Source organism: Hippoglossus hippoglossus, chromosome 6 (assembly GCF_009819705.1).
Source record: "Hippoglossus hippoglossus isolate fHipHip1 chromosome 6, fHipHip1.pri, whole genome shotgun sequence".
NCBI classification, from domain to species: Eukaryota; Metazoa; Chordata; class Actinopteri; order Pleuronectiformes; family Pleuronectidae; genus Hippoglossus; species Hippoglossus hippoglossus.
Genome location: NC_047156.1, coordinates 11109397 through 11128551, shown reverse-complemented (window position 1 = coordinate 11128551; position 19155 = coordinate 11109397). Strand labels below are relative to the sequence as shown.

The window sequence follows — 19155 nt, the reverse complement described above, 5'->3', positions numbered from 1 at the left end:
GGTGAAAAAAAACAAAAGTCGAGCTAGCCAGGAGTCGAACCTAGAATCTTCTGATCCGTAGTCAGACGCGTTATCCATTGCGCCACTAGCCCGTTGAGATACCACAAGTAGGTAATAAAATACTTGAATGCTACATCTTGGTCAATTCTTGCAGGCGGACAAAAGGATGATTGCTTTCATGACCAGGACTCGGCTCGACTCACCTGTGGCAGCGGTCTGTGGTTTCAGACACATGTTCCATCCAAAGTCTCTACAGCTGTGAGTGACAGATGATCCAGATGTGATCAGCAGCAGCATCCAGCATCACAAACAGTCGCTTCATGTGACTCTTTAGAGGAAAAGATGTCTCATCTCTCTCTAAATTAAGATAAGAGTTTCTTTTCTCCCTGCTTTTGGCCCCATGACGAAGACAAGGGAGTATATTGTAAATAGGGTAAATCCAGTACAAATATAATATGTATATAATTAAAGTAAAATAATCTCTATCTCAAATTAATCTCTATCTCAAATTAAATGACTGATGAGCTGTTATGGTAATACAGTTATTGGTAGGTCCCAATAACTCGTCATTTTTAATCAACCACACAGTCGTGCCCTGGAAAAAAAGTAATAATCAAATCCAAACAGTGATTTCCATGAGTCTGCTGCTGGATGGTCTGAATAAGCAAACCAAAGTCGCGTATAAGCAGCGAACATGGCAACCCAGCAAATAAATACGCCTGTAGATGTGCGCAGTTAACGGGATGACAACATGTCTGTACAAAATATCGTTGTGATGGATTATTTAAAGTCCCATGAGAACATATATCAGGTTACCGCGTGTATTATAACACACAGCGGATGGCAACAGGAGTGTAAACACTGTGGTTGCGGGATACTTCCAGACGGATGTGGCAACCGCGAAGCAAACCCGGAAGTGACTGCAGGCGGGAAATTCGGTAAATATTATGAAAGCGTCAGAAAACGAAGCCACGATTCAGACTAGTTCACTGAAGTTAAACCAGAGTTAGATTCGGCTGGAACCGCAGATAAGTGGAGGTGAACGTTTCCTTTGTGCTTTCAGTTTAACAAGCAACCATGTAGTAACAAACTGAGTGTGACAACAAGCGGTGTTTACTTTCTGTCTCTGTCTTCTATGTCTCAGGTCGACCATGAAGGCTGTCATTGATAGAATAGTCTCCCTGTCAGATGGAGGCAGTGCCGCTGAACTTGAGAAGTACCTGTCCTCCCTCAAAGATGACCAGGTAGCTGTTGTCAATGCCTACGTTTCTAAATCCCATCCAGCAGTGTACGACCCCCCATTGGAAACACTGACATCTCTGCTATCTGCTTTCTAGTTAATCAAAGTGATCACCAGCAGCGCATTGAAGGGGAAGATGGTCGGTGCCATAGTTAAAGGTATATTTGAAGGTGAGTGTACATCTACATCATAGTTAAAGGTATATTTGAAGGTGAGTGTACATCTACGCCATAGTTAAAGGTATATTTGAAGGTGAGTGTACATCTTCATCATAGTTAAAGGTGTATTTCAAGGTGAGTGTACGTCTACATCATTGCACAGGCGCAGTCAGGATGTCAGTGGTTTGACACCAGCACGTTGTTTATATTGTCCCATCACTCCTCAGGAGCATCAGAGATGTTAGTATGAGTGAATTGGTTTTGTTTGTGATACACAGTTGGTGCAATAAATAAATCTTTGCCCCTTCCACCAGTGACTGTCAAATAAGTTACAAAAAATGCCATAAAATAGATGTTATATCAAAACAATACCCACATCACAAAGTGCATGCTCTGTTGTTTTTAGGCTCTCCTTCCAGTTCCACTGAGGGATCAAACCGCAAACTTCTTGTTTATCAGCACTGCATCCCCCTGTGTGAGTCCGGGGACCTTCAGACTGAGGTGGCGGCTGATATCATTGGACTGCTGATGCTTGAGGTAAAACAAACAACACAAAGTAGCAAAAGGCATAATTATGATACAAGGCAGAGTATTTATTTATACAGGAAACCAGTCCATGTGGCCTCTCTTAATAATAATCATGGTTCCTCAGTTAAAGGGCAGCAACATGTTATGATAAAGATTAAAGAAGCTTAGATACAGCTCTTAATTAATAATAATTTAACTGCAATACCTGTTTACTGTATATGTACAATCCTACTACACTGTATATTCTGTTCAAATAGTGTTTACTCTGTTTATAATGTATATATTATTTATATTTTAGTTTTTTTCTCGTTTTTATATTGTATGTTTACTTGTTTATTACTTTTCACTTTCCCCTTTGCTGCTGTAACGTGACACAATTCTCTAGGATGTTTTTTCCTTTCCTTTGTAATGACTGTACACCATGTCTGCCACAAACTGATACTTTATAATTCCTGTTTTATCTTTTTAAATGTTACACACAGACTCATACACTGTCCGGACCCTCTCTTGCACAACTGGCGTCTCTTTTCGTTGAAGCCATTAAGGTGAAAAAAATGGGCAGTGGGAAATCGCTGGAGCTATTTCCTACAGTGCTGACTGCCCTCGCAGCCTGTGAATCCTTGTCTTTTGGCAAAGGTACGTGCAAGTTAGCCCTAGTAACTTTGATATTTAGTGTATATTAATTGTGGTTGTGTTATTTGTACGTTGAAAATGATAAACGACAATAAGTCTCTTGTGGTTCCTTTTAGGTGAACTCAGTGGTGAGGAATACAAGAAGCAGCTGATCAACAGTCTCTGCTCAAGCAGGTACACGTGTAAATGTGCACTGAGTTTTTAGGCAGTGTTTTGCTGTCGATGTTCTTGTCCTTTTTAAACTCAAACCATTTCCTTTCATGCAGATGGGACCCACAGTGTGTTATCCACCTGACGACCATGTTCAGGTAACAACGTTGACTGCTGTATTGCTTTATCATTATCTTTTCTTGATTTCACAATGACATCACAATGGTACATGAGTTCTTATTGTTATCTTGTGCCTCTACTTGGGGAGACATTGCAACTAGTCGGCTGTGTTTTTGTGTCTGGCTCCTTTTAGGGATGTGCCCCTGTCACCAGAGGAGCTGCAGTTCCTGGTGGAGAAAGTACTGCGGATGTTCACTAAACTGGATCTGCAGGAAATTCCACCGCTGGTTTACCAGCTGCTGCTTCTGTCTGCAAAGGTGTGCATGTGTGTACAACATGGTCATTTTCCATATTCTTTTTTGTTTTGAAGATCTAAATGCCTGCCATGTGTGTGTTAGGGTGGTAAGAAACAGATCCTGGATGGAATCATCGGATATTTTAAGGAGCAAGACATTCACCAGGAGAAAGAGCAGAAACATGGAGAGTGAGTCACTCATACACTGACGAGTGACAAATACCACATTTATTCAGAATCTAACATCCTAATCTCCATTTACAGATTGTTAATTTTCACTGTTTGTTCCTCAGGAGCCTGGATCTAGAGGTTCTGTCCATTCCACAGGACCAGTTACGACATGTGGAGGGCACCGCCATCCTCCACATCGTCTTTTCTATACGACTCGACCATGACCTCGGAAGAGAATTCCTCAAAAGCTTTAAGGTTATTTATGACTTTATGTATCTGAAATTATTTAAAAAATATTTAGAATAAATGTTTGTATGTGGAATATGCCAAAAAATCTTAAATTGCATTTCTGCAGACGTCATATGGCGAGCTGTGTCCTTTCAGTGCTGCACTGATGCTCTCAGTGGCACGTATCCAGCGCTATGAAGAGCAGGTGAGAATCTTTTTTCCCTATACTCGTTTGATCCATAGTAGATTTGATCTCTTCTGTCCACTCATATTTCTTTCTCCCTTCGCTGGTCTGTGTAGGTATTTGACCTTTTGAAGGGGGCGATCATCAAGAGCTTCAAGGACGAGCAGCTGCAGCAGGGGTCAAAGTTCCTGCAGGACGTACTGCCTGGACACTGCAGTGTGGCTCAAATGATACTGGACACGGTCAAGAACAGGTCAGAACATCAAGGCATCTTTTAATCCGATTTAAACTTTCAACATATCACATATAAAATTATAGAAAGTTTAAGAAAATCTTCTCTTCCACATGTGCAGCGTGTTTGGGTGGGATCACGTGACCCAGGGGCTGGTGCAGCTGGGGTTTTTCATCATGGACACATTTGGACCCAAACCTGGACCATTTGGGAAGATTTCAGAGGGGTCTTCTACCGTGGCGAGGACCCCAAATCAGCAAGCATGCAAGCTGGGAGGTCAGGTGCTTCTCCAAGGCTTTAAGGTAACTTTGAATATTTTTTAATTGAATTATCACAATGCAAATGATGTTTCATGTGTATAATATGCTCACTGGAGGATGTGTGTTCTTTTTTGGAAGATGCACGAGCCTATCAGAGGTGAGATACTGGAGCAGGTTTTAAATCGACTGGTCACAAAGACGGCCTCGCCTGTCAATCATTACTTAGGTAATACAACCTTCAAATGTTGGTCCTAGATTTCAGATGTGCACAAGTGTCTAGTATTTCGGGTTATTGATGAGATTTTAAACTGTATTTATCATGTTTCTTTATATCATCAGATCTTTTCTCTGACATCGTGATCTCTGCTCCCATGATCCTCCTGGAGTCGTCTTCCAAGGTGACAGAGACATTCGACCACTTGTCATACCTGCCCTTAGCCACAGTTCAGGGTCTACTAAAAGCTGTTCAGGTGCCTAAAACACACACATATAAAAATGTTGTCTATACAAGCTTCTGTTCCTTTATTCAATCGCTCTTTTTCTCTGTTTAATCTCAGCCCCTGCTCAAGGTCAGCATGTCCTTGAAAGACTCTTTGATTCTAGTTCTCCGCAAGGCCATGTTTTCCAGGTGTGTAGTAATGTGTTCTTAATCAAATGAGGTTTATCTGTAAAATATATAATTCATGCTTTGGTTAATGCATTTGAAAGCTTAACGGAGTTTAACCCCTGAAGATAACTTCTGACACTTTCCTCCTCTGTAAATGAATTGTCTCTACTAGCCAGCTGGACGGCAGGAAGTCAGCAGTCACTGGCTTCTTGTTGCTGCTCAAGAACTTCAAGGTGTTGGGCAGCTTGTCGTCGAGCCAGTGTAGCCAGGCGATCTCCTCCAGCCAGGTACAGACTGCTCTTGTGGGTTTTACATATATGCACGTGAAAATATTTGCCATTTTATATATAGTCCATCAAATATTCTGTATCTCTCTGATCCCTTGAATAGGTCCAAGTGGACGTTCATTCACGTTACAACTCGGCTGCCAACGAAGCGTTCTGTCTGGAGATCCTCAGCAGCCTGCGTCGCTGCCTGGGCCAGCAGGCGGATGTGCGGCTTATGCTTTATGAGGTTAGAGATCACTTTTCTGTACCACCACATATTAGTACCATTAACTTCAATAGTAAATCATTTTACTACAGTATCTTTTATACACATCTTACTACTGCAAAGAAGATTCTGAAAGAAAAGCTTTCTTTTATTTCAGGGATTCTATGATGTTCTCCGTCGCAACTCTCAGCTTGCAAGCTCCATCATGCAGACCCTGTTCTCACAGGTAAGTGTGTATATTCTGTGTATATTAAGCGCAATCTGTGAGATATAATAGCCTATTTGTAATCTTATCTATATGAATGTGGGGGCTGTATGTCATTTCTGTGTATCCTTAGCTGGGGCGGTGCTATGAGTCTGAACAAGACCTCCTGCCCCCGGTGAAGCTGGAGCCATGCATCACAGCTCATGGAGACCAGGTCTACCTCCAGGAGCCACTGGTAATCTGTCCGCACTGCAGCATTAATGCAATTCGGTGCTCCTGGTGCACTGTGCAGATGTCGCTGTGCAAATGTCTGCTATAAATAGCGTGTGTTCCTTCTCAGGGACATCTGGTGAGCTGCACTGTACAGTGCCTGCTGTGTCTGCAGAACATGCGTCCATCAGCCAATCCCAATGCTGATGACAGCGACGAGGAGGAGGAGGAGGAAGGATACCAGTCTGAACTACAGACGATCCTCGAGAGCATGACGAAACGCATGATCAAGAGTGAACTGGAGGACTTTGAACTGGTGTGTTTTCCGGACACAGTATTAAAAATGGATGTACACTGGATGCTGTTCAAAGTGTTAGTCTCCCACAAAATCTGGCCTAGATGTGTTTTAGTGACCAAAGCTTTAAGATGAGAAGCACTAAGAGTCTGTGATTCTAATGAAATGATTTGTCTGGCTAAAGATAATACGGAATTCCTTTTATGAGATGTGATCTCAGGAAGCAAGTGAGCATCTGTCCTCTGTCTCTTAGGAATTAATGAATCCACATTCTCCTTTTCCAGTGTTCCTCACTTCTGTACTTGTCCCTGGAAGCATCATCTGACATCGTATTCTCTCTCTATGTTGATTAGGACAAGTCGGCAGAGTTCTCCATCGGTTCTAGTGTTGGGGTGAAGAATAACATCTATGCAGTGCTCGTGATGGGAGTGTATGAAGTTCTCATGGAGTACAACTTCATCAAAGCCAACTACAGGTAACAACCCCACCTTTGTCTGCCGTTGATACTGTGTAGTGTAATTACACAGACTATCATAATATTTGCCTCTATGTGTCGCAGTAAAAGTCGCTTTGAGGAGCTCTTGCAGCTGTTTCACCGTTACCACAAGCTGTCTGAGATTTTGAAGGAGAAATCTGGAAAAGTTCGAGTGCCCTCACACAAAACCCCCCGAAGTTTACTCTCTCTGGGATTCGTATCAACTCTCCTCACTGTGCTGTTCAGGTAAATGCTCTAATCGTAGTTGTTATGATTGTTGCACTGACATCAAAAGCACTAAGCAAACTTGAAGAGCAAAAAGTTACAAATACTATGAAAACTCATAAAACTAGTTTTAAAAAATGTGTTAAATGTACATTTAAGCAAGATTAGTGCTAATAATACCAAGACATTAGAACATTTAAAGTTACTCGAGTGCTGCTGAAACAGATCTAACAAATATTGATTTTCTTTCAGAGACAGTACTCAGAGCAGAGAGGAGGCTCTCTCAGTGCTGCGCTCTAGTGGAGAATTTGTGCGCTATGCAGTATGTGTAGTCTTGCAGAAGATCCAGCAGTTGGAGGAAACTGGCCACACAGACGGCCCAGATGGACAGAACACGGACCGGACTTTCCGCTTCCTCTGTGACATGACGAGGTTGGAATGACTTGTCATAAAAACAGGATTTACTTTATGTTCCTGGTTTTGTTTGATTGATTCGTCTTTTGTCTAAATGTCTCCTCAGCGTGCTGATGTGGCGTTACACCAACATCCCCAGCGTGGTGGAGGAGGCAGGGAAGAAGGAGAAGCGCTGCAGCCTGTCTCTTCTGTGTCTGGAAGGTCTGCTCAGGATCTTCACAACCTGCCAGCAGCGCTACCCACACAAGATGGCTCAGCTCCTCACCAACATGGGTCAGGATCACACAGTTTTCAATTGTGAATTTTACGCATTTCAAGTTTTACACCTGAATATTATACAGGAATTCATCATATTTTGTGTTTCTTGCAGAAATTGCAGAAGACGATCAGCAGCAAGACGATGCCGACGTTACAGAGATGAACTTCTTTTACATCCGACAGTTTCAGGTGCGATTGTCCTGTAATTCTTCGGGATGTATCTGCCATTTCTCCATCATTTTAAAGGTCGATTCAAACCTCAGCATCATCACTTAAGTTTCTTTCCCGATCAACAGAGAGCGCTGTTCACTCAGTTAAGTGGAGGAGAGGAGGACTTCAACAGCAAAGAGGCTCAGCTACTGGTCAGCATCTTGAGCGTGCTCTCACACCAGCTGAAACCCTCTTCCCAACAGGTTGGTGAACTCTTGGTGTGCTCTTCGTAGAACAAATCCTGCAGCACTAGTTTCACTAAAACACGTCTGCATCATCTACAGTTTGTTCAGATGATCACGTGGACTGTGAAAATCTGCAAGGAGACCAGTTTCGGTGAGTTATGTGAGAACTTGGTGTCAGTTTTATGCACATGGAGGGTTTTTTCTGATGTGTGGTTTCTTTTTTCCTTCTTTAGAGGATCCTGCTTTTTCCAAGGGGCTGCTCTCTCTTCTCTTCAACCTACATGTTCTCTATAAGAGTCCTGTGAGCCTGTTGCTTGAACTCTGCCAAGACATCCACAGCCAGCTGGGGGATATCGATCAGGTAACGCAAAATTAGTGCGATAATACCTGCACCTTCATGCATATCTAAATGATTACATTGTACAGCAATATATTTAAATTTAAAGACGGCAGCATTTGTGTCTGGGATATTTTGGCTTCATTTCTGGATAGTGGGAGGAAGTGGAGACACGTCGTCCGTCTTTATTTACTACCAACATATGGTTATAAGGAAAAAGTGCAACATTTCTGAATATTGTTAAATGTTTTTTTTAAATCAACTTATAGTTTTCATCTGTAAGCAGTCATCATTTGGTCTTTAACACAACTATTAATACTTTTAACAGTAAATTAATGGCAGTAAACAAGCAATTCAGTCCGAAGTAACTTGTCACTTTTCGATACCTTTCCTTTCTCTACGATCAGGACGTGGAGGTAGAGAAACAGTCTCATTATGCCATCGTCAACATAAAGACTGCGACAACAGCAGCGGTAAGTGTCGATCTCCTGCGACACAGATCTTGCAGAGTCATAGTGACGTAGTGTTGCTCACAGTCATGTTAATGTGTTTCCCCAGCTGCTGGTCCTGTCTCAGGTGGACAGGGTGCTCGAGGAGGTGGAGTGGCTGATTGCCAGAAGGAAAAGCCAGACGACCTCTGACAAATCTGACTCCGGTAAGAATCCTCTCAGTGACGCTCACTTGTAATAATGGTGAGAGGAGATAAGGGAAGAACTGCATCTCTGTCAGTTACATAATACAACACTAATGCTTTGTTGTGTAGGTGAAGCCACCCAGACTGAAGGTCAGCAGGATCCAATAGAGAAAGCGGTGACGCTGCAGCTCGGGACTCTTCTGACCGCATTGAACGAGCTGGTCCAGACGGCTCTGCTCTCTGGCACCTGCACCATCACACTGCTGAGAGAACTGCGTCGCACATACACCATCCTCACCACCCTGGTCAAATATGTGCGTCTTTGTCCACTCTGTGATCTCAGTGTGTGTGTGCAGTTTACCTAAATGTGACATTTACCTCGTCTCCATCTATTTGTTTCAGTACATCCAGGTTTGCACTACCCAGCACGGTTTGCTCCCTGCGCGCTTCGAGAAGCTGGTGAGTCCTGGTTTATTGTGTCATGGTTTGAATCTTCTAGTATTTCTGACATCAAGCTAATCTTAATGTTTCCTGTGCAGGTCAAACTGTCCGGCTCCCACCTAACACCACAGTGCTACTCTTTCATCACATATGTGCAGGTACTACAGCTGAATTCAGACCAATGTCCTGTTCAGACCTGAGGTTACCTTGTGTTGATGTAAAATCATTGTGTTTCCCTGTTAGAGCGGTGAATTTAGTGGTGGAGATGACAAGAAGAAAAAGAAAAGGAATGAAACCAACGTTGCTGGTTCTGTAAGGACATTTATCTCCTATAACTGTGGAGCTGAAGTGATTGTGATTTGATTTTAACAACAACACATTTACACGTAAAGATCTTTTTATTTTCCCTTGGCAGGCAAAACTTCTGCGAGAGACAAAGGCCATCCCTGATTTGATCTTCAGCATCGAAGAATATGAGAAATATCTCATCACACTCTCAAAGAAATCAAAGGTACGTGTGAGCTGAAATACCCAAAATACAAAAAGTGGAAAAATGTCGGTGCAGTTTCATCAGTCGGGTCACATGTGTACAGTGTTTCACTAACATCTGTGGGTATGTTGTCCAGGTGAATCTGATGCAGTACATGAAGCTGAGCACCTCCAGAGATTTCCGCATTATTGCTACTACTGTGGACGCAGCCCTGCAGGAGCAGGACGACACCCAGGAGGCAAGTTCCCTCTCACACTGGAAGCACTGAAAGATGTTTCTCCACATGCAATATTCTGCAACTAACTTTTATATGAGCAGACTTATGTTTGGTAAGTTGACTGTGTCTGTTCTTCTTCAGACCACGGAGTCACAGGACACCGAGGAGACACAAGAACCCAAACTGAAGAAGAGAAAACAGTGAGCCGGCCCCTCGGAAGCTCCTCGGTTTGACACACTCGTCTCCACGTTCCTCGCTGAGCTGGAGTTTCACCTGCTGATGAACGGCCTCTTGGCGGTTGTGAGCAGCTGTTCTGAACAGGAGTGAGGTCCACAAAGTGCTATCTGTCTTTCATCAGAGAGCCTTTAGTGATGTTGAGGATTTCATAGATGTCCAAGGCTTCACCTGTGGAAAGACAACATGTTGGTGTTCATGTGATTCAAAAGAATTCTGTATGTTATGTATTTAGAAACAAACTGTAAATACTATTTGACATTATTGTGAGATTTGACTTCCTGCCTAGTTTCATGATGAATAAGCTGCTTTGTTGAAACAGTTTTAACTATATGATACTTCACTTCATCTGTTCTTTGGCTACACTAACAGAGGATCTATAGTTTCTCATACATATGAATGTATCTTAAAGAGACTTCCAGCCAAACTTTATAATGTGCTGCTTTAAAATAAATATTATTTTCTTCCTTATTCTGTTTATTTAGTTTTATAGTCTGTTTTTCATTGTGTCGTACATAGAATTTACCAAGCATTGCAGGTATCACAGATAAAAACATTGACAGTTGTTATGCACAGGTTTGTGATTTGTTCCCTTAAGCTTAAAGTGGATATGATACGGAGATACCTTGAAAAAAGCATTTTAACTTTGCATGACATCTTTCTCTTCAATGTTACTATCATATGATGGGAAATCATTTTCCAATCAATGTAAGCCTTAGATTGTCTCTTATTTTGCAGAGATATTATTGTTGATGCTTATGACGGATCAGGAGATAACCCTCCCAAATAATATTACAATCCTACCTTGCATTGTATAGTTATTGTGTAACTCCACAATGGACACGGAGCAGGGGCTTAAAACAATACTCTATTTACCTGCAGTTTTCAGTCCAAACACGACTCAAGCCGGATGTCTTCCCCAATTACAAGCACGTAGATAGTAAAAATTTAAGTTGTCAACACAAGAAAACTCCCAAACCCGAATGTGGACATACTTGGGCCTTTAATAATTCTATGGGCTAATTGTTCATGCCTCAGATTACAGGGAAAAAAAGAAGATAAAAGTGGAAGACAGTGTGAAGAACTCACCGGGTGGCAGACCGTATCTGCGTTCCAGACCTGTGGGGTTAGAGGGGGTTTCACAGTCCATGTTGACCTCCTTCCTCAGACACTGGTCAATGTCAACAGCGCTGAAGAAAGCTACTGACTGGGGGAGGTCCTGCATACCCAGCGCGTGAGCGAACGCACTCCTGAAAAACAAACGCACATATTCAGAAAAGCTGTCAGGTTCCTTGCCCCTTTCTACGGAGAAGAATAAATACAACGCTGTGAGCTGACCTTGTGAGCAGGTTAGTGATCTGCAGTGCCAGTGCTGCTCGGTAACGGTCTTCACTGCGGACCAGGTACCGCACCTCGTCGTGGATGCTGATGCAGAAGCGGCCGTCGATGTTGTACTCCTCAAAGAGCCACTTCATGGCCACCAGCATCAGGTGCAGGTAGTCCACTGCTGAGCTCTGGACCACCCAGTTCACTCTGCTGGTGATGAACTGACGGAAGAAAGAGATGTGGCAGCAACAGCACATGAAGTCGTGGGATTGTTTTGTCATTCAGGGCACAAATGTTTCCAGGAACAACAGACCTCACATTATGTATTTCTTTATATTATACACAACAGTACAGAAATATATGAATATAATGAAAAGCTTACATGTCTCCATAAACAGTTTATACAATTAAACACTTTTATTGCACGTTTGAATGTTGATTGTCTTCAACAGGTTTTTCCGATTGGCTGTGGACTGACAAAATATGGATCTCCTCATACTAATAAAGGTTTTTGAACCCGGCATGACGTTGACTGCTCATACCTTTGCAAAACAAGCAGGTCTATTGGATTTAAGTTGGTGTGTCTCACCTCATCCTTGACTGCCTCGGGCTCCAGAGCTCTGCTAATCCTGCAGCCGAGAACCGGAGTGGCTGGCTGTGCTGAATGAGCTATACTCTCCAGCTTGTTGAACATGTCCGACTCAGTTCCTCCAGCCCACAGACGTTTTCCAACAATGTCCCACCTCTTCCTCCGAGTGCTGAGGGGCATGAGGAGGAGATGGAGGGGGGGGGGGACAACGAATGTAGAATATGTTGTGGCTCCTAACAAGTTTTTCTGTGACACTCTGGCTGCTCCTCTCACCTCTTTGCGGCCAGTCGACTGATCCTGCGCAACTCCTGCAAAGTGACGCTTCCATCATCCTCCCTCTCCACCTCTATGCCCAGTTCAGTGACCAGCCACTCGCCCTCCTCTGACAGATCATATCTGACAAAAAATACAAACATTCAATTAACTTACTTAGGCCATAATTGTGTAACTATAACTAGTGACTTGAAAATCCAATAACAAAGTTGTAATATTTATATATACTGTATATATATATAACAAAACTGAAGGGTTAGGGCAAAAAGATATCCTCATCGCCCCCTGGGAGCTGGCTGCAGTATAGGTCACAAACCCAGCCTCCTCCATGTTAGCAGATGGGACATGCATCAAACTAAAAAGTCAGGATAAATATTTTTTTCTCACAGATGGTTTCTGACATTTCAGGTAGTTGTCATTACTTAAGTGTAAATTTTTCAAGTAAATTTAAATTGAATTACTTATTTGATGCTATAAGAACTGGGTGAAACGTCATGATTGACAGCTGAAACTGACTCGCAACTGGCCGAGCGCACCAGTATCTGTTGGACCTCGTTACTGCAGATTCATCCCCTGATCACTAATGTGCAGACTCTGGATGGCGGAGACTGGTCATCCAGCTTTATTACACACAGTTTACGATTTAAACACACAACTAAACCTAGAAAGTAAAAACAGAAAGATGAAAACACAATGAATGAATCAGTCGTGTATACCTGCGTATGCCCTTTGTTAAGGCATACATCTGCCTGGCTTTGCTGGAAGCTTCTGTCTGACTGAGGCGGTGGTTGAACTGCATCAGCAGCCTCTCGGCAAAAGGTTGCCCTGCGCCATAGATGCGTCCGTAGTTGAACACCTTTGCGTGCTCCCTGCTGATGCCCACAACATCAGCAATGCGGCTGTGCAGGTCCGTGCCCTGACTCTTCTTTCCCTGAAGGGTCATCCAGCCAAACGCTGTGCAACCTGAACCCCGCAGAGACATAAAATCAGCACCGTTAATGTCCGATTTTGTTGCTGTATGTTAAAACCAAGACTGATGAAATATAAATTGCGTTTGACAACCCTCAATAATGTGTTATTTTAATCTAGGGAAGAACTAAACAAGAGTTGACGGGGACAAATCTCACCGTGCATGCCGGCAAAGTGAGCCTCTCCGAGCACAGCAGCAATCCACAGCTCCTGAGAGTCCACATCTGCTCCCACCAGGTGGTACCCAGGAGGCACCTGCACCATGGCCTTCAGCTCACTGCCCACCCGGTCCCGCTGTGGACACAAAATACAGTCGGCACACAGATATTCCTCTACTGACTGATAAAACACAGTTTAGTCCAAACCTCCAGCTGAGTCCGTCCCCTCAGACTCTTTCTCGAGTATCTCTTACCCGTGCGTTACTGGCCGTCAGCCACGTCGGCTCCACAGCTCGCCGTGTTACCGTTCCCGCGGTGATGACCTGAGGTAATATGGCACCATAGTGGCCCTCGTCATCAAAGTCCTTGTGTCTATGGGAGACAGAACGTTTTTTTTTTTATATACAATGACCTCCCCACCCCCACCACCCCACTATATGTCAGATCAACATCAATAGTTGTAATTGATACACCAGACAAACCTGATGACAGTACGAGGAAGCTCCCCTTTTCGCAACCACAGCACCATCTGAGAGCTGTGAGGGGAACCCAATAAATTCAGCGTCATCATTAACAGAGCTCGCCTGTGATCACAGTAAAAGAGGAATATGGTTACGATGAAATCTGACGTGTACCTGATACGTTTATGGGCATTCCTCCAGAAGGACATCATTTTGTTGATCTCCAGCGCTCGTGTAGCATTGGTTCCACTCCGTCCTGCCCTAAGAGTACCATCCTCCATCTTGGCCAGAAAGTCTTTCGAGAAGGGACTGCCGACATTGTTTTGGTTGCCGTCCTGAAACAAAAACGTTCAGTGAAGATGATGAAAGTAGCTCGGTGGAGTGACACTGTGCCAGTTAAAAACTGAAACTCCACTTTACCTTGTGAGGCAATTTGAAAAACCAGCACCCTGGGATATCTACATCATTGTAGGGCCCGTTTCCATGGTGATAATGGCACCGACTATTCTCTGGGATGTAATGTGGATCCTGGGACTGGGGTTGACACAGAATATAAAGTATATCATACGACAATGTTAAAGAAGGTAGTGCAGTTCCAACTGAACAAAACAAAAGGAGTGGCTATAAATAATTAACAGGACATCATAGTGTTACACATTAAGCACCAGTACATAACACAGATCAAGTCACTCACTGTGTTTTTGGTCCTTGTCGTTCTGCCTCCATTTTCCTCCATCAAACTTTCCAGGGAACTTAACTCCTCCACCTTAAGAAGAGGTTAAGGAATAATTCTCCGTCATGACACATATTCTATCAGTTCTGAGCCTGTTGGCCTGAGCAGTGACTGGAAATAGCATCAATGCCGACTTTAGAGGATTTCAAATTTTGTGCCCCTATTTTTTCACGCACCTTTGCCCACACTGCGCTGTCCGTCAACATGAGGTCATCTGATAGGGGGGAGTCCAGACATTCAGGCTGGTCTTTGCTGTTCTGCTCACAATGGTCCCTGTAAATGCTCTCAATAGCTCTGTGGAACACAACAATGCTTTCATTTGCACATCCTCCTTTAAATCCAAGGATAGATAATGAACAGAAACATCCAGGCGTATCAAGAGCGGTGTATTGACTACCTGTGTGGGCACACAGGCCCGGCGTCATCGTCGTCCTCCTGAGATTGAAGGTTATCCCTGCGTCCAGGTACCAGATAGCCCCACCCATGCTTCTCTGTGTAATGCAGAGGGAAACCATCCCACGTCAGACCCATCAGCTTGGGCGTCAGTCTCATCTGCAGACTGATCAGGCTGGCTCCAGGCGACCAGCTGGCCTCCTCAGACATCTTCTCACACAGCTTACGATACCATCTAAAAACACCGTAAAGGGGGAGAAGGACCGATTTGCTATAGGTGTCAAAACAGAAAACCCTTTAAAAAGCAGTGGATGGCTCCGTGGTGTTAGAGAGTGATCTTACCCTGGATGTCCAGGCAGATGTTGCCTTCTCTTAGGAAGTCGATTCACCGTTTCCTTCAGCCTCTCCACAGCCAGCCGGCCGGGGAAAGGGTCCTCGACCTCCTCTTCAGACGGTGGGCCTGGATCTAATCCAATCAAATCACCACATCTGTCAATTTCAACACTTTTTGGCCATGTTGTTATAATATTTCAACTCAAAACAGCCATCTTAAAAAAAGGGAGATTAAACATTCATGATTTGAGCTCTTTACCTTCTTCAGATTCTGCAGGAGGACTAACAACTTGTGCTTCAACAGTTTCTTTCACTTGTTTCTTCTTGCTGACTGCTACTTTCTTCAGCTTGAACTCCTGCACATCCCACTCAAGATCCCAGAGCCAGGGGTCTTCTTTATATCTTAAGTGAAGATATTTAACATATTCTGTTCAGAGGAGGCTTTATATTGTACCTCTAAAGACACATCCCATGGATTTATAGATCTATAGATTACACAACAGTCTTTCATGCTTTTTAATTTGACCTACTCAAACAGTTGTGGACAAAAGTGCATGTGCTACAAAAATGGTGGTAAACAGATTTTTCTTTTCACCTGTCGTCCTCCAGCAGCTGGCAGGCATCATCAGCTAGAGTCATCAGAGTCTTCTTCATCTCTCTCTGGAGCTCTTCGTAAACGTCTTGAGAATCTTCCAGGTACCGATCCCAGTTCTGATTGACAGGAAGGTAGCTCACACCCATCTCCAGCATCCCTGCAAACGTCACTGGATGAGGACACCTTATCAAAAGACAGTTGAGATCAGATTATTATGCAGCATTGTGAACAAATAATCAGTGTGTTTTATTCCTTAACACACACACAATCATTGTGTATGTGTTTGTGCTGACCTCTCCATGAACAGGGGCAGCTGCTCGGAGAAGACTTGATGGGTGGCCTGAACATCCATGGCGCAATACTGCATCAACTCCTGTAGAGGTCAGCAAAGGCAAAACTATCTTCCAACCGGTGCCTCATTATGAATGCAAGTCATTTCACAGGTTCTTATAATGTGAATACATTTAGGTTATGATTACTGACAGCCTGACACGATGTGCCATGAACCTCTGACCTGGAACTTGCTCCTGACATCCATCATGCTGCCCTTCACAAAGGTCTCTCTGGCCTCCTTCTGCAGCGGCGGCCCTCCCACGTACAGTGCATGGACATCAGCAAGGTTATTAATGCTGCCAAAATTCACCCAGTCCCAGGAGCCCATCTGAACAGCAAACAAAAAATAAATAAATAATCAAGCAACATTGACTTTTGCTGATGTAAATACTTGAACAGAAACCTGTGGTGAGAAAAAGACAAACCATTGGACCCTGCTTTTTCTGTCCAGTTTTCTTAATATGCTCCTTGACCCCCTGAAGACCCTTCCTCTTGCCCAGCTTGTTGGCCATCCATAGCATGCGCTGGAACCCAGTCAGTCCTGAAATAGCCATGTGCAGGCTCATGGTATCCATGAAGCGCACCTTTGAACTCTTCAGGAGAGAAAACAAAAGTATTTTCTAGAGAGTAAAATGTTTTAACTTTGATGTCATAAAAGTTACAGACTGGCTATTTAATAATGTGAAGAATACAACAAAGATCCAACCAAGAGGAAGGGCTGAGAACGCTGTGGTGAAAAGAGTTGAAAGGATAAAAATACTTTCACCATCCTCTGAATACTAACCTTTAGTAAGTATTGCTCCTTAATGAAAGATCGGTCAAAACTGACATGATGGCCCACTACGAGCCGGTGCTTCCACTGGCCTCTCGGAGGATAGGCAGAGTTCATAGGTGTCTCAAGAGGTATGAGGTCAGCGAGGGTCAACTGGTTTGACCAGGAGTATCGCTCTTCAATCAGACGCTTACTGCACCAGGAATACCTGGCAAGTGAGAAATCGAGAGCAAACACAATTTCCACGTATGAAAAAATTAATAGTTTAGCTAGGAGTATAGCAAGGAGGTGTATTCGTCTCCTTAAAAAAATCACAACATTCTAATTCTCCCTCACCAGTTAGTGGGAGACACTGCAGTAGCCAGCGTAGGACACCGTCCCTCCGTTACGCACACCTCCACATCAAACACCAGCGCAGACTCATCGGGGAAATCCACCTTCTGACTCTCCCCACTGGGCCCATAGCGTGTCCAGCCAACCTCCCACTTCCATTCCTGTGGCATGGGGGGGAGCTCGGCCTGCTGCAGCTCGATGGCAGCCACGAGGTAGGGCAGACTCTGATTCTGAGCCAGGATACGAAAGTGCTCATCAATATTTTCCCCAAACATCTGAGCCAGTTTCAGCTCCACGTCGGGCAACAGTGACGTTTCTTTCTCCCACAGCTGGTGCTTCTGCAAATGCTTGACGCCGCGCTCCACGTCCTCCTCTGCGTATTCTGGTTCCAGGCCTCGGAAGATCTGCTCATGGAGGTTCTTTGACAGCATCTGAATTTTGAGGGGATTCAGGCGGGTCTCTGGGGAGTCCTCGCCTTTGAGGGAGCGAGACCTGGTGCAGAAGGGGGAGCGTGAACACGTCCATCGCAGACAGACGAGAGACCTCTGCAGGGGACGGCGCAACACATGCAGCATCACCTCATGGGGACGTCACACTGGAGCTGGAAGACATCGAAACAACATCAGCAATACGACATGACACTTCTTAGATAGGCCTGGATTTCATTAAAGGCACAAAGTGAAATATTATACTTGAAGCGAAGGGAGTACATGGATCTAACGTTTATACAAATCAATAAGACATTAACTTATATTGTGACGTGTAATTGAGCTATTTCACTATTGTTATATGTCCTAATTATCCTGGTCTTATCGAATAAAATAAAATTGATTGTGTGATTTTATCTCTTGGTGTTATAGAGTTAAATTTATGCTTTTACTTGTCTTCAACCACTACAAAGTTAATACCCAGCTTTAACATTATCCATTGACACGACTGAAAGCAACTGTTAAGATTAACGTTACCTTAACAACTATAGTAAACCAATACAAATAGTTAGCTGTATTATTTAGCTAAATGATGATACAACTAGCCTGCTAATGCATGTTCACCTTAATGTTTACTAACAGTGACTGATGCTAACTTGATAGCCAAACTAAATATCGAGCTAAGTCTGTTAGCTGAACAAAAGCAAACCAAAGGAATCTCACCTTGTCTTTGTGCTTTCTGGTCTAAAGTTGAAGTGAATTGACTTAATTTATTTAAACATGTTTTTAAATCGCTGCACAGACGAGGAACATGTTCCTTCAGCGTGTCAGCAGCAACAACAACACAGGCAAGACGGGGCGCTAGCGCCTCCCAGCGGATTGGATGACTGCAACCCGGCAAAGCGATCGATTGGGGAGAACAGTGAGGCAACATAACCGCTTTAGCCGTCTTCTAATATGGATAATATATCTTTATATATTATATAAATAAATAAGGATATAGAAAAGCCTAAATATCATTATAATTATATGTGATTTTGACTAACAATAATATCAAAATCCGATTGTTCTCCGTGTAACGGTACCTGATGGCCGCGTGGCCTAATGGATAAGGCATCTGACTTCGGATCAGGGGATTGCAGGTTCGAGTCCTGCCGCGGTCGTTTGTTTTACATTTCTCATCAGGATTGTTTCTTTCATCAAAGCATATATTTGTTATTTTTTTTCTTCCATCAATTTCCTCTGCACTGCACAATAAACACTCCACTGATCCACTCGCATTCCCACTGAGTGACTTTGGATCTATAGCTGCTGACAAACAGTGACAGAGA

The 19155-nt window shown here is 43.6% G+C and overlaps 2 protein-coding genes and 2 non-coding genes across 11 annotated transcripts; 2 read left to right on the top strand and 2 right to left on the bottom strand.

Moving 5' to 3' along the window:
- Positions 1–19: 19 nt before the first annotated feature.
- Positions 20–92, bottom strand: trnar-acg. The gene has a single exon. It is a non-coding gene; the product is annotated as a tRNA-Arg (tRNA).
- Positions 93–902: 810 nt separating this feature from the next.
- Positions 903–10608, top strand: fanci (FA complementation group I). Of its 4 annotated transcripts, XR_004614158.1 has the most exons (39): positions 903–1038; positions 1145–1244; positions 1338–1410; positions 1805–1935; positions 2409–2562; positions 2676–2733; positions 2826–2867; positions 3023–3146; positions 3228–3313; positions 3418–3550; positions 3651–3728; positions 3824–3960; positions 4061–4241; positions 4338–4425; positions 4539–4669; positions 4757–4827; positions 4979–5093; positions 5197–5319; positions 5456–5524; positions 5637–5738; positions 5844–6029; positions 6362–6483; positions 6568–6729; positions 6961–7140; positions 7229–7395; positions 7493–7569; positions 7677–7793; positions 7875–7926; positions 8009–8136; positions 8520–8585; positions 8671–8767; positions 8876–9060; positions 9149–9205; positions 9286–9345; positions 9431–9499; positions 9603–9698; positions 9814–9915; positions 10036–10186; positions 10219–10608. XR_004614158.1 is itself a non-coding variant. In XM_034588562.1 (38 exons), exons 2-38 carry the CDS (start codon positions 1152–1154, stop codon positions 10096–10098), a joined length of 3975 nt encoding a protein of 1324 aa, XP_034444453.1. In that variant the 5' UTR covers positions 919–1038; positions 1145–1151; the 3' UTR covers positions 10099–10608. The 4 variants fall into 4 exon arrangements, 1 of the variants encoding a protein (XP_034444453.1); XM_034588562.1 differs by having other exon boundaries at positions 919–1038; positions 10036–10608; XR_004614160.1 differs by lacking the exons at positions 903–1038; positions 1145–1244; positions 1338–1410 and adding an exon at positions 1446–1451.
- polg (polymerase (DNA directed), gamma) lies at positions 9567–18787 on the bottom strand. Of its 5 annotated transcripts, none has more exons than XR_004614165.1 (24): positions 18548–18787; positions 17400–17997; positions 17076–17271; positions 16717–16884; positions 16473–16619; positions 16252–16331; positions 15959–16141; positions 15623–15765; positions 15373–15496; positions 15040–15265; positions 14814–14936; positions 14599–14670; positions 14325–14438; positions 14079–14239; positions 13926–13979; positions 13698–13815; positions 13444–13579; positions 13033–13279; positions 12317–12439; positions 12044–12212; positions 11467–11675; positions 11218–11378; positions 10017–10299; positions 9567–9976 (listed from the first exon to the last, which is right to left on the bottom strand). XR_004614165.1 is itself a non-coding variant. In XM_034588563.1 (23 exons), exons 2-23 carry the CDS (start codon positions 17969–17971, stop codon positions 10235–10237), a joined length of 3591 nt encoding a protein of 1196 aa, XP_034444454.1. In that variant the 5' UTR covers positions 17972–17997; positions 18548–18670; the 3' UTR covers positions 9567–10234. The 5 variants fall into 5 exon arrangements, 1 of the variants encoding a protein (XP_034444454.1); XR_004614161.1 differs by having other exon boundaries at positions 14814–14931; positions 15035–15265; positions 18548–18670; XR_004614163.1 differs by lacking the exon at positions 18548–18787 and having other exon boundaries at positions 10017–10188; positions 10221–10299; positions 14814–14931; positions 15035–15265; positions 17400–17971.
- Positions 18788–18914: 127 nt separating this feature from the next.
- trnar-ucg lies at positions 18915–18987 on the top strand. Its single transcript has one exon. It is a non-coding gene; the product is annotated as a tRNA-Arg (tRNA).
- Positions 18988–19155: the final 168 nt, after the last annotated feature.